The following is a 13080-nucleotide window of genomic DNA, read 5'->3' on the forward strand; positions in this document are numbered from 1 at the left end:
TTAGGAATTTAACTGCTGACTTTTAACTTATTTTTAGCTCTTTAATCTACCTTTTCATTTTTATTTTCCCTCCTTAGACAGAGTATATGTAAAACGTAGCCACATCCAAAATATTTTACAGGAGGGGAAAAAAGTCAGGAAAAAGTGACAGTTATTAAAAAAAAAAATAGGCAATGCAGGGATAAATGGCACAAGAACTCACAGAAAAAGTGAGAAATTCATTCAGTAATGCTAAGAAAACACCAGATAAAAGAAAACCTGCTACATAAGCATCACTAGTTATCAGTCGTTTCCAGAGAGAAGTCTTTCCCTAACAAAGAAGGAAATATTTTACCTGCAGGAAAACATTACTACCATCCTAAACTGATGGGAGAACAAAGTATCCACACAGCACCATGAGTCAAAGAATGAAGTGTGAGCACATACCATGATGAAACATACCTTTACTCTTATAAACATATTATTCTTAACAGAAAACTCATTCTTTGCAAGGATCAGAGTCCTTTGGCACACATAAAATGGACCCTAACCTAAGGCTTACAGAATTGCTTGACTGCATACTTTGCTAGAATCTAAGTGTTACTTGGACACTAATTTGTCAAGAGGTAAGCCTCCAGAAGGCGCCTCCTAACTTACCATTTAAGTCAAGGAATATAACAGGAATGTGTGTTTCCATCCCGGGAACGGGGGTCCTAAAACATAAAGAACAAATGGCATCTCAAATAAAGCAGACTTTCTCCGCACATGTACTGTGAGACACAGCCTTAATAGACATTCGGATCTATGACAGGTCAAGCCCGCAACAACTGTGGGCATCAGGTTTGCTACAGTTTCACATTAGAGAGGCCACAGACTTAACTGTAACGACTGCCTCTCTTCACCACTGCCCTCGTGCACAATTATCACACACTCTGACGCTGGAATTCAGTCTGCTAAGACCCATATACCTGTTCATAATTGAAGCTCCCTTGTTTAGACTTACTTTCTTAGAAAATTACATACCTAAGAGCCCCATATGGCATAATGTACTATTTGTACTTTCTCTAAAGTGGCACAGAACATTTGCTGACAGTACAGTTTAAGTCAGCACCAAAACCAAAAACTCCTGGACACGCAATTTTATTATGACCAAGTGGTCTTTTAAGGGAACGACCCAAGAAATTAACATATTAACCATTTTTTTTAAATGCTACGTACAGTGGTACTAAATATTGATTTAGATTCTCAGAAATCTTAATCACTTGGGCCAATAACAATATTATTGCCTAAAACAGAATTTTAGGCCATAGTTATTCTAACTCATGAAAATAATTTAACGCTTCCTCTAATTCAAACAACACTTTCCCATATGCTATGAGAAGTGTGCCATGAAGTGAAGCCTAGGCAAGATTAACAGAGAAAGCAGGCGGCTTAGTGAGCATTTAGAACTTCAGAAGACACAGGGCAGCACTCATACCATTCTGCTGGGGCCCCTGGGATCCCGCTGCCAGCAGAGGGCACCATCACCGCGTTCCTCTCCTCAGTCAGAGTCAACCTCATCTCTAGAAGCTGAGCTTCACGGTCAGCATCATCCTCTGTTTTATCTAGAACATCAGAAATGAGGATCAAATACAGATCCTTCACTTGCTATTTACACTTTGTCCTGCATGCTGACAGGACAATTTCAGTTACTGAGGGTTCACTAGGAACTTATTACTTCCCTAATTAATGAGAAAAAATTCATGATAAAAAACTAACTACAAGCTAGAGAGGTTGGTGTACGTTTCAGAGAGGCCATCTTCAGTTCACAGAAGGCCTACAGTGGAACAGCACTTGAATCATTTCTTCCAGAGTCAGAGGATTCAAGTGCTTTTGGACAAGAAATCAAAAATGTTAGTACCCTTCCTTGAGTTATTTTTGAGACACAACTATGTTAACAACTTTACGTTCTATGTTTTCTCTTTATTGGGGAGGGGGGGGACCTAGGCAAAGACATTATTACAACTGTTCTTTTGAAAGGATATGATACAAATAAGTAACACTCCTTTGCTCCTATCATCCCCATTATTGATGTGTTCATATACTTTTAATTTATGTGGCTGCAAATAGGGATTAATTACGCACTGATCTGGGAGTAGGGAAACATTCAACCTGCTTTTCCTACCATGTTTACTGACAAGCTTTTGCAATTGTTGATCTAAGTACTCTTGACGTTTGGTTAATGCATTTAGCCATTTTCTACGTAGTCTCTCTAAATCCCGATCCTGGAAGAAAACAAGGGAAATTCTAGTAAATATAATGTCAAGACAACATATCTGAAACCAATGTTCTATCTTACCTTACTCTAATATGCTTTCAAAATGTAAAGTATTATACACTAACATCTTTATTACTACCACTAGTTGACTCCAACCATTATTCAGAACAGGAACTTTCAGAAATGAAAGCATAACTGTTCCAGAGTAAGACAGTTTCTGAAAGGGCATTCTCTGATACCCAGGATAAGTTTCATTTCTATTGGCTCAAGGGGCAGAACTCCAAGCACTCGCAACTAAGATCTTTCACAGGGTGTCTTTGATGGATAAAAATCACAATCATCTTCAAATTTACATCCCTTAGAACCATCATAAGATTCTTCAGATTTCTTAACTATAGCCTTCAACACATTTCACTAGTCTCTGCAACAACACCACATGCTTCTCTACCTTGTATCTGAAGGTTCTTTTTGAGGCGGGTGGGATGCGAGAGGGAGCAGGGGGTGTTATCAACAGACTAACAGTTCTACCAGTCAACACCTGACTGTACACCAATCTGACCTCATTTCCTTCTGTAATAAAGTTACAAGACTGGGTAGATCAGTGGAATGCTGCAGATAGAGTGTGTGTCTGGATTTCACTAAAGCACTTAACCAAATAGCTCGTGACATTCTTGCGGACAAGATGGAGAAATGTGCAATGGATCTGCTTGAATGAAATCATAAACAACTGAAACATCACGTCTAAAGAACAGTGATTAATGGACTAATGTCAGCTTAAAAGAAGTCTCTATTGTTGTGCCATAGGACTCTGTATTTAACCCTATCTGATACAACATTTTTATCAGTGACTTATAGGAAGGCAGACATTTTTATCAAATTAGAATGATGCAAAACCAGGAGAGTGACTACAGTGGATGACATAATCAGGATCCACAGAGCTGAGACAGTTCTAAAACAATGACTAACACAATAAAACTTAAGAGACATAAGCAAAATCTTGCAGGAGATTAGGAAAGGGGGGGAAAACCAAAAGCAAACCTAGATGACTCCAGGAAGTGAGGAAGGGAGACCTGGCTTAAAAATATGGAAAACACCTAGGGGGCTCGGCTTGACTGAAGCTCAGTGTGAGACGGCTCTTACACGGGAGAGGGTGGGCGAGACCCTTCAAGGAGAGAAAAAGCGCCAGGAAGAAGATCTGGAGAAATGGATCTGTAGGGAACCTGGAAGGGGTGCTCCAGGTTTGGGAAAGGACAACAGTCACAAATGATTTCCTACACTAAACAGAGTTTACTTTATAGTCTACAAAACACTCATTGTTCCCTACTGTTTTAATTTGAGAGAAAGCAATATTTGAACCCAAATTAATTGTGTAATTATTAAGCAACAGTATAGCAAGACTCAGGAATGAGTAGTTAAGTCATACTTTAATCAAGCTTATTTGATGAGGCTAACACGTGTCTAATTACCTGGTAGCTGTCCATGTCCTCCTCTTCCTCCTAAAATAAAATATATATTATGCAGAACCAAAATAATTATCCAAGAATCAAGCCACACTAAATATCTGAATCTTTTCCCACACTTTATATTTCCTACTTCAATGAATATACTATTTCATCTCCCACCTACCCTCAGCCTCACTCTTGGTCTTACAGTTTTCAGGAAGTTGGAGTAAAACCTTGAGCTTCTTCTCATAGTATAGTGAAGAACATTCATTTGACCTTTTCGAGAACCAGTACAATACTTTGCCTGCTGGGTTTATAGTCCCACTCCCCAGGGGAAATCAAACACCTGCTGGCAAAGAGTCTTTACAAGCCAGCAGGGGGTTTCTGCAGAGAGGGTGGGTGATGGGGGAGGTAATCACTAGTTGGCACTGAGGAGCTTCTGAAGACTGAGAGGTTTAACCCTCAGTTTGCCAGGTACCAGGGCAAAACCAACAGTTGGTGCAGTGATTCCATAAAAATGCAATACACTAAGAAAGACACCAAAGGAAAACAAAAAGAAATACTGAAAGAATTGTTTGTGGAAGGCAGTTTTCTGACGGGTTCCACAAGACTCTCTTGTCTGCTTGGGTCTTTCAACAAGAACACAATAGGCAGAGAAACTTACATGGAAGAGCTCATGCATCTTGGGGGATCTGAGCGGTCTAACTTTGATACATCCAATGCCAACAGACAATATACATTCTTCCATCAATGGTAACGTCCCAGATTCCTGCACAGACTTCACTTCCACTTGAACTCGCCGGGACTGCCCCTGTATCACAGACAATTTTAAGAGTTTCTTTAAATCAGTTTGAATTCCAAAAATTTGGTTTAGAGAGACCCCTACAGGTTGATGTTGAGAAAAACGTTTAACTTTGGACACATCTCACTGTATCTTAAATGTTAAGTAGTAAAATACAAATTGAAAAACTAATCAGGAAAAAATACTTATTTACTTTTTAAGCAAATATAAAGACATAGAACAAATATATGGCTTACATATTTTTCCAAGAAAAAGAAAACATTCTAACAAAGGTAACACAAAAAGCTGGATAATAAAAAATGCTCAACTTACTAATAACCAAATAAATACAAATTAAAATAAGCATGATACACCTGTTTTCACTTACTAAACTAGGAATTATCTTCTAAAAAGGCAATTCCCAATATTGCCCAAAGTTTATGAAACAGCCAATTACATACACTGTTGGTGGGAATATAAATTGGTACGACCTCTCTGCAGTGCAATTTGCCTTAAAGATGTAAGTATCCTTTGACCCAGCAATCCAACTTTCTAGGAATCTTTCTAGACAAATAATAATACATACACACAAAATGTCTCAAAGCAATGTTAAGAATAACACAAAAAATTACATGCAAATTAAATGTATAATATTGATAACTGCTTACACTGCAATATTAGTCATTAAAATATTACTGTAGAACAACATACATGATATATTCTGAACCCAGAATATATAGTATGATCTACTTTTAAAAACAAGCAATTAGAGTTAGAAATAAAAATAATTACTACTATGCTGAATTCACTGCTCCAGTTCCAAAATAAAATAATTTTAAACCAAACTGTAAAATGAATTGATCAGAGAGAAGCTGTTCCCTCTTAAGCAGATTCTCAGAATAAATACTATGTGACTTTGAATATTTACAATGAAATAACATTTTCAAAGAAAATTCACAGTATTTCCAACTTACTGACTTCAAAGTTGGTTTATTAATTTTAGGAATGTAAAATAGAATTTGAAAAGTAAAATTTGAATATACAATTTCAAGTCAGTTACACTTCCTCTCTTCCATCAGATTTTAACTCCCAAGAGCCCTATATTACCAGGAAAATCAACTTAGGCAATGATTGATCCTATCAAGCTGGATTTGAAGAGATGGGTTACAGATGTCTTTTGATTTAATATTTTCCAAGGACTATCTATCATTTATTTCATAGAACGAGTACCTCAGAAAACATTTTAATTGTCTAAAATAGTTTAGTCATTCCAGTTAGCTACATTGTTTGTTTACTTTGCCTAAGACGGAAAATGACCTATTCTGAATGCATGCCCAAATGTGAAGGGTTACGTACATATGCTCTGGGGGAGGATTCCAGAGAAGGAAAGGGAAGAAAAGGAGGGAAAAGACCCAGCAACGGCTTAATGTTTCATAGAAAAGCTTTGAACAAGGATACTTTAACTGTAAGATTCAACTTCTTGTAACTGCTGATACTTGACTATTGTTTAACTACAAAGCCAGCAATTTCATATGGTTAACCTAATCGGCCTTCCTCTGCCACTTTCCTGTTCAAGAACAACAGGTCCCAATTTTGGAATCTATTAAATTCAAATGAGCCTAGCATCGGAGGCCCTCTAGGAACCAGCTGCCACATACTTCTATAATCTCTTCTATACCTGTTTTCCAGCTCTTCCTACATTTTACTTTCTACCCAAAGTTACCTAATCCCAACCTCTGTATCTTTACTCTTGCCATTCATATATGAAAAAACCTTTCCAGCCTTTACATGATTCTTTCAGCATCCAGGTCAAGAGTACTGTCAAAAGTATGACAAATATTTAAATATTCAATTTACACTAAAGCACAGAAAATTATCTGGCTTTGCCTTTCAAGAGATGAATTACTAAGGCAACCAAAGAAGATATAAATAGTTTTAACAGATGTTCAGAAAAAGATGTTCTTCACACCCTTAAGAGTCCTATCTTATGTATATATCTCATGCTATAATTTAAACTAATTTCCTTTTGCTTTCAGATCTTTGTCCATACAAGAATGAATTTGCTAAAATTCATTTGCGGGGGTCAGAGAACAAGGGCTTATCACCTTCCTCTTCCTAAAACATTCAGAAACTTAAATACTTAAGCAAAATTTTTTTAAAACTGTTTTCAATATTTTGCTTTGAATGATTTCAACATTCATCTTCTAGAGCTAGTCTAATATTTTATTACTGTTCTAAAGTATGGAAACTACTATAGTATATAATAGTCTACCAAACGTTGAATTAATGTAAGGTATTACAAAAAAAGAGTATTTCCAAATCTTATATGTAAATTCTATTAAGATATTCTCTCTCATCTTTAGTTGGCAGTGCAGCCACTTTACAGATCACAATCAGCCTAGGGTTGAGTGACAATTCCCACATAGTTGCTATATTGACTTCTGGGAGGTATTCACACCTACCTACCTACATTTACTAAACACCTCCTGTGGTATCATAGAAAGATAGTTGGTCTTTGTCCTCAGTTCCTGGCACAGAGCTCCTGAAACTCTTGAAACAATGAGGTAAGTGAGTGATTAACAGTGACAGGCGCATCTTTTAATGACACGACTTTTAATCTGTTGACTCTCGGCAGGCCCTTAGATAGCTTCAGGTTGGGGGTTGATCATCAGAAAAGACCCAGGCTTGATTAGAAGTTTGGAACTTTCAGCCCCACCCCAAAACCTTAGGGAGAGAGGAGAGAGGGGCTGGAGATTAAGTGAATCACCCATGGCCAATGCTTTCATCAATCATGACTACATAAGGGAACATCCATAAAAACCTACAAATGATGGGGTTTGGGGAGGCTCCTGGTTGGTGAACAAATCGAGGTGCTGGGAGGGTGACACACCCCGCCAGAGAGGACACGGAAGCTCCTCACCCCTTGTCCCATACCTTGCCCTACGCATGTCTTCCATTTGGCTATTCTTGAGTTGTATTCTTTATAATAAACTGGTAACAGTAAATGAGGGGCCTTCCTGAGTTTTGAGCGTCATTCTAGGAAATTATCAAACCTGAGGAGGAGAATTGCGGGAACCCCTAACTTTGGAGCCAAGTCGGACAGAAGTATGGGTAACCTGGGAACTCGATACTTGCAACTGGCGTCTGAAGCAAGGGAAGTCTTGTGCCTAAGTCTGAGCCTGTAAACCTGTGGAGTCTGGAGCTCACTCTGGGTGGTTAGGGTCCAAACTGAATTGAATTGTAGGACACCTAGCTGGTGTGTCTGCAGAGAATTAAAGAATTAGTTGGTGTCAGCAGGAAAAAACACATCTCACCTCCCAGCACCAAGCACTGTGCTTCACATACTTATAATCTCTCTAACACTCACGCTAATCCTGCGAAGCTGTGTTATCATCACCTCCACTTCACACCTGAGAAAAGGCTCTGAGACGCTACTGAGCTTGTTCACGGATGGACGGGTAGGCCGTGGGAGAGCCAGAAATGAACCCCTAGCATGTTAGACTCTGAAGTGTTTGTTCTGTCTGCCGTGTGACATAGCTTCTGCTTGTTTTTATAAAAATTCTGGTTTTTTGGTTTTTTTTTTTTAAAGATTGGCACCTGAGCTAACAACTGGTGTCAATCTTCTTTTTCTTCCCCTCCTTTTTCTCCCCAAATGCCCCCAGCAGAGAGTTGTATATTTTAGTTGTGGGTCCTGCTAGTTGTGGCATGTGGGACGCCGCCTCATGAGCAGTGCCAGGTCTGCACTGAGGATCTGAACCAGTGAAACCCTGGGCCGCTGAAGCAGAGCACGAGAACTTAACCACTCAGCCACGTGGCCTGCCCCTATAAATATTCTTTAAAAAAATTTTTTTTATTGAGGTGACATTGGTTTATAACATTACATAAATTTCAGGTGTATATAAATATTCTAATGCTGCTTGATATGTTTGTTTTATTTCCTACAGTTCAATTCTGAATTCTTTAAAACTAACCTTTTTCTTACTTAAACCTAACAGAAGCTCGTTTTAAAATATTATAAATAGCAATACTTTGAAAATGAAGGAAAATACACGTGAAGTAAGGACAATTTTAATACAAGAAATGGACTTGACCAGTCTAGATTTCATTATCACTGACATTTCTGCTAAACGGAATCCAACATTAAGCTTTACAGTGCCAAAGAATTAAATGTTAACATTAAGAACGATAACATTCACAATTTTGTTACCTGCCGGAGTTGGAAGATTCCTCCTGTTGGCACATCCTTAGCAGAAATTACTTCAACAGGGCAGTATTCACCATTCTCGTTCTGCTCCAAGATTTGAACCCAGAATTCCACTTTCCTGGTGACTTCACTCCATCTAGGAAACAGTTGAAATTCTTGGAAAATCACACATTTCTATTTCAATACAGGGGGCGTAGGATACTGCACATGAGAATTAACAATGATAATGACCTCCAAACACAGTAACTCGGTAGAATGATCTGTAGTTCAATGAGTAATATATAAGCACATACTAGCAAATATAGTTAAAAGCAAAATTAAACTTAATACCAGAACTAGAAATAGCTCCTTTATTTAGTTCAAAAAGGTATGATAATTAAAAATCTATTTCAAAGTGGTTATTCAAAAATTTAAACATTATAATCAAACATACAGAAGCAAGTACAGTGATTCTCTTTTTCATAGATAAAGGGAGTGCTGAATGCTTTAGTGGCTTGACAAGTATCTTTGCTCAGGTCAGTAAGAAAACCAAGAAAAATATCTCAACGCCTAATTTAGTATTTGCTAAAATGTTCTAAATGCAAAAAAGGAAAATCTGGTTCTCATCTATAACTAGATGAAAGATAAAAATATATGCTCTCTCAGTCATTTCCTTTTCTCTCTTCTTTTTAAAATCCTGGTCAACAAATAAGCCTGCCTCCTTCATCACTGAGGCCACTTGACAAGCTCTCCGAGCTAAAGACAAAATCAGTAAACCCGAATTCTAGAGTGTATCTTGATCCATTCTCTCTCCATCTGATTAATTAGAAGTAATTCATAATGATAGGCAATTTATTCTCCAAAAACTCATGTTATTCTTTACACTTAACTTCCTATATATTTGCCTTTCTTCCTTCACTCTTCAAGGTTCGCTCCCCTAAGGAGCTTCAGCTGTGCTATTAACATCCTGGAAACACCACCATGTACCCCTGGAACAGGAAGGTTCAGGAAGGGGTCACCTCTACAAACAGCAGGATCAATTTCTAGCAATTTTTAAAAATTATAAATGGTATCAAATGAATATCTAAGATTCACCTGTCCCGAAGACTACGTGTTTTTGCTTGGATAATCCCCAGATCCCACAGGGCTGGGTTTTTCCGAGGATCATTCATCTTGTGTCCATATACTTCAATTGCCAATGCCCCTTCTGAAAGATGCTCGATAAAGTCTTCAGTGATATTAACAGAAAACTCCTGAAAGAAAATAATTACAGAAGAGGAAACATTTTCTAGCAACTTTAGGATTATTTATAGCTGACATCACATATTTACCTCATCATGGGGAGGAGAAATTGAAAAGAATGTTTTAGTTATAGAACAAGCCTGTCATCTAACACCCACAATGAATGCTCAGATGGTCTAAGGTTCTCGATTTTAAAAATAACTATAACTCTGATTTTTAAAAAACTTTTCACCTTGAAAACGTATTGTGAAAGACCAACATGGTATTCTATTGTGTTAGCTATTTTTAAAAGTATGAATAGTGGGACCAGCCCGGTGGCGCAGCGGTTAAGTTTGCACATTCCGGTTCGGTGACCCAGGGTTCGCTGGTTTGGATCCCGGGCACGGACATGGTGCCACTTGGCAAGCCATGCTGTGGTAGGCGTCCCACGTATAAAGTAGAGGAAGATGGACATGGATGTTAGCTCAGGGCCAGTCTTCCTCAGCAAAAAGAGTAGGATTGGCAGATGTTAGCTCAGGGTTAATCGCCCTCAAAAAAAAAAAGTATAAATAGTTACATTAAGAATTACAACAATGGATCAAGCCCTGATGGCCTAGTGGTTAAAGTTCAGCACTCTCAGTGCTTCAGTGGCCTGGGTTCAGCTCCCGGTCGTGGAACCATGCCACTTGTCTGTCAGTAGCCACACTGTGGCGGCAACTCACAGAGAAGAGCAGAAGGACTTACAACGAGAATATACAACCATGTACTGGGGCTTTGGGGAGGACAAAAAAAAGAGGAAGATTGACAACAGATGTTAGCCAAGGGCGAATCTTTTCCAGCAAAAAAGAAAAAAAACACACCACATGCTTCCTTGCTTGCTGAAAGAAGGAAGGGACAAAAGTTAAAAAAAAAAAAAAAGAAAGAAAGAAAGAAAGAAAAAGAATTACAACAATGTTCTACGATGCCCTGACATAAAAGTTATTATATGCAATAAGGTAGCAGTGTGTTGGGAAAACAATTTTTCCCAGTTTTTAGGAAGCTATCTATCTCCACTAATAGAAGAAAACAGAAATGAGTAATGATCATCAGTGCAAAAGAATCACCTAATTTTAAAAAATTCTCCCAACCTGTCCATCAATACAAGATAGAGCTAAGACAGCATTTTGCAATAATTTGGATTAAGCTCTAAAACAGTTTCTTTTAACAAATCATAGAATCTCTGCTCTCTTTCTCTCCCTCTCTCTCAATATTTTAACACACTAAAGATATTTGTTTTAAACAGATTAGAAAGAGACCTCTCTCTTGAAAAAAATGAGACGAATCAAGCGTGGTATAGTAGAAAAAAAGAATCCAGAATCTGACATTCTTGGTCTTGCTAGTTACTAGCCATAGGCGAACTGACCTCTTTGAACTGTTTTTTTTCAGCTGCAAAAAAGCACTATCATCAAATCCAATTGTGGTAAAGAGCAAATGGAAGAACAACAGAAAGGTTTAGCAGAGCACTAGGCACTCAACAAAGTCAGGTCTTGTCTCTTTTCTGTCTTCACTTTCTCTAAAACACTATTTTCTTAACCTTTTCAGATGACAATTTCTCCAGTAATCTAACCCAAAACATAGAGTCCTTATGGAGTACACATATATCCATACACACTGTCATGCAAAAGTCAACTTTTGATTGTAGAGGAGTTAAAGGCATTGACACTAGTTTTTCTTTTTTTCCTCAGCTATACTGGGATATAATTGACATACTGTGTAAGTTTAAGGTGTATAAAGTGTTGACAACACTACTTTTGACTCCAACCCCACTGTAAGAAACTCTGATCCAAGACATATATATGGATATCAACTTATTCAACAAAATAATGTTCATTTTTTTGTTTTGTTTTTACCTGAGTAATTAAAAACTGACCAGGTCTGGAAGACAAACTTACATTGCAATGATCAAAGACCACCATGCAATGAGGTTCCTTGCTGACAGCAGAGGATGAGGTATCCACTTCGGGTGCAACAATGACTGGCTCCTGCTGATCCCAGAAGTTGTATTTGCAGAATACAAAGTGGGACAGATGCTGTGGCAACCCAGTGGCTTGGAGTATTTTAACCTGAAGGAAAAGAAGGCTCTGTCTGATTTTAACTCAGAAAGTTCCAAGAAGTACTCTGAGTCAGATATATGGGCTCCAGTCCTGACTCTGTCACTTACTGTTGGTTTATGTTGACCAAATCCTATTCATTCTGGGCTGTATTTCTGAATGTGTAAGACACTGACAACAACTGTTATATTTAGCGAGAGGTTCATTCAGGGTAGCACAACCTTGACTGTAAAGGTGAATATTTTAAAGCATTTACAAGCTGATGAAGAACATTAGCTTCTTATGATATCATCATCATTACCATCATACTATAATAATAATAATAAACTCAGAAGAAAAAAGTTCTCAAACATCAACACCACTCAATGATACGAACTTGGCTAACTACGGACATGCTATAAGAACACAAGATTGTTAGGAATGATGAACGAAGAACAAAATCAGTGTATGTGCCAATAAGCAATAAATATGCAGGGAAGGACAAAAACATTGATATTTTAAAGTATAAAAAGGAACAAAGCTCTCAAGTAGAATGTTACATGCTACTAGAGCATTTTTTCTGGAAAACTTTAAAATCATCAGGAATGTATATACTTTGAAGATCTGGACGGATGAATGGAGGAGATTAAAGATGGTGAATATTGCCCATTCTCTGCCCCAACATTTACTGAATGCCTTCTCCATGCAGATTTAGGGAAGAGAGGCGAAGCAGAGGAAATGTGCCCTGGATTGTAGGAGTATAGGGTTTTGTGATAACAACGCGTGATTAGAAATACGTGTCTAATCAGACCAAATGCCCCAGAAGAAATGTCTATACTAGATATCAAAGCAGCCAAATATTCTAAATATTTCTTTTGGCAGGGAGCATCAGGTTGATTTTTAAGCTGGCGTTTTTGTGATAAGTTATAATATTCTAAAACTCCTCCAGCTATGAAGGAAATTTAATCCTAAAATTAATTAAGCTAAACTAAATTCTGATTTTATAATTGACGAGGCTGAATTTCACATGACCAAGCGCTGATCATTTATTATATTCTTCACCTGGTCACTTCCTGCATATTGTATGATGTACTCTACTTCCAGTAAATAAATTTAACGAAAGTAGATCTGAAGATGCAGCAGGAGTT

At 37.8% G+C, this 13080-nt stretch overlaps 1 protein-coding gene across 4 annotated transcripts in view; it reads right to left on the reverse strand.

The window, feature by feature from the left end:
• The window catches only part of KIF13B (kinesin family member 13B), a 188661-nt gene that overhangs the window by 57618 nt on the left and 117963 nt on the right, over positions 1–13080 (reverse strand). For 3 of the 4 annotated variants that reach the window (XM_023636226.2, XM_023636227.2, XM_023636224.2), the window contains exons 22-29: positions 11795–11965; positions 9738–9895; positions 8667–8799; positions 4343–4489; positions 3703–3732; positions 2144–2243; positions 1457–1583; positions 637–692 (exon numbers count right to left, since the gene is read on the reverse strand). In XM_023636226.2, coding sequence (XP_023491994.2) covers positions 637–692; positions 1457–1583; positions 2144–2243; positions 3703–3732; positions 4343–4489; positions 8667–8799; positions 9738–9895; positions 11795–11965 — 922 coding nt within the window. The remainder of the gene's footprint in view (positions 1–636; positions 693–1456; positions 1584–2143; positions 2244–3702; positions 3733–4342; positions 4490–8666; positions 8800–9737; positions 9896–11794; positions 11966–13080) is intronic. The other variant, XM_023636228.2, reaches the window with a different exon arrangement.

This window comes from Equus caballus, chromosome 2 (assembly GCF_041296265.1).
Source record: "Equus caballus isolate H_3958 breed thoroughbred chromosome 2, TB-T2T, whole genome shotgun sequence".
NCBI lineage: Eukaryota > Metazoa > Chordata > Mammalia > Perissodactyla > Equidae > Equus > Equus caballus.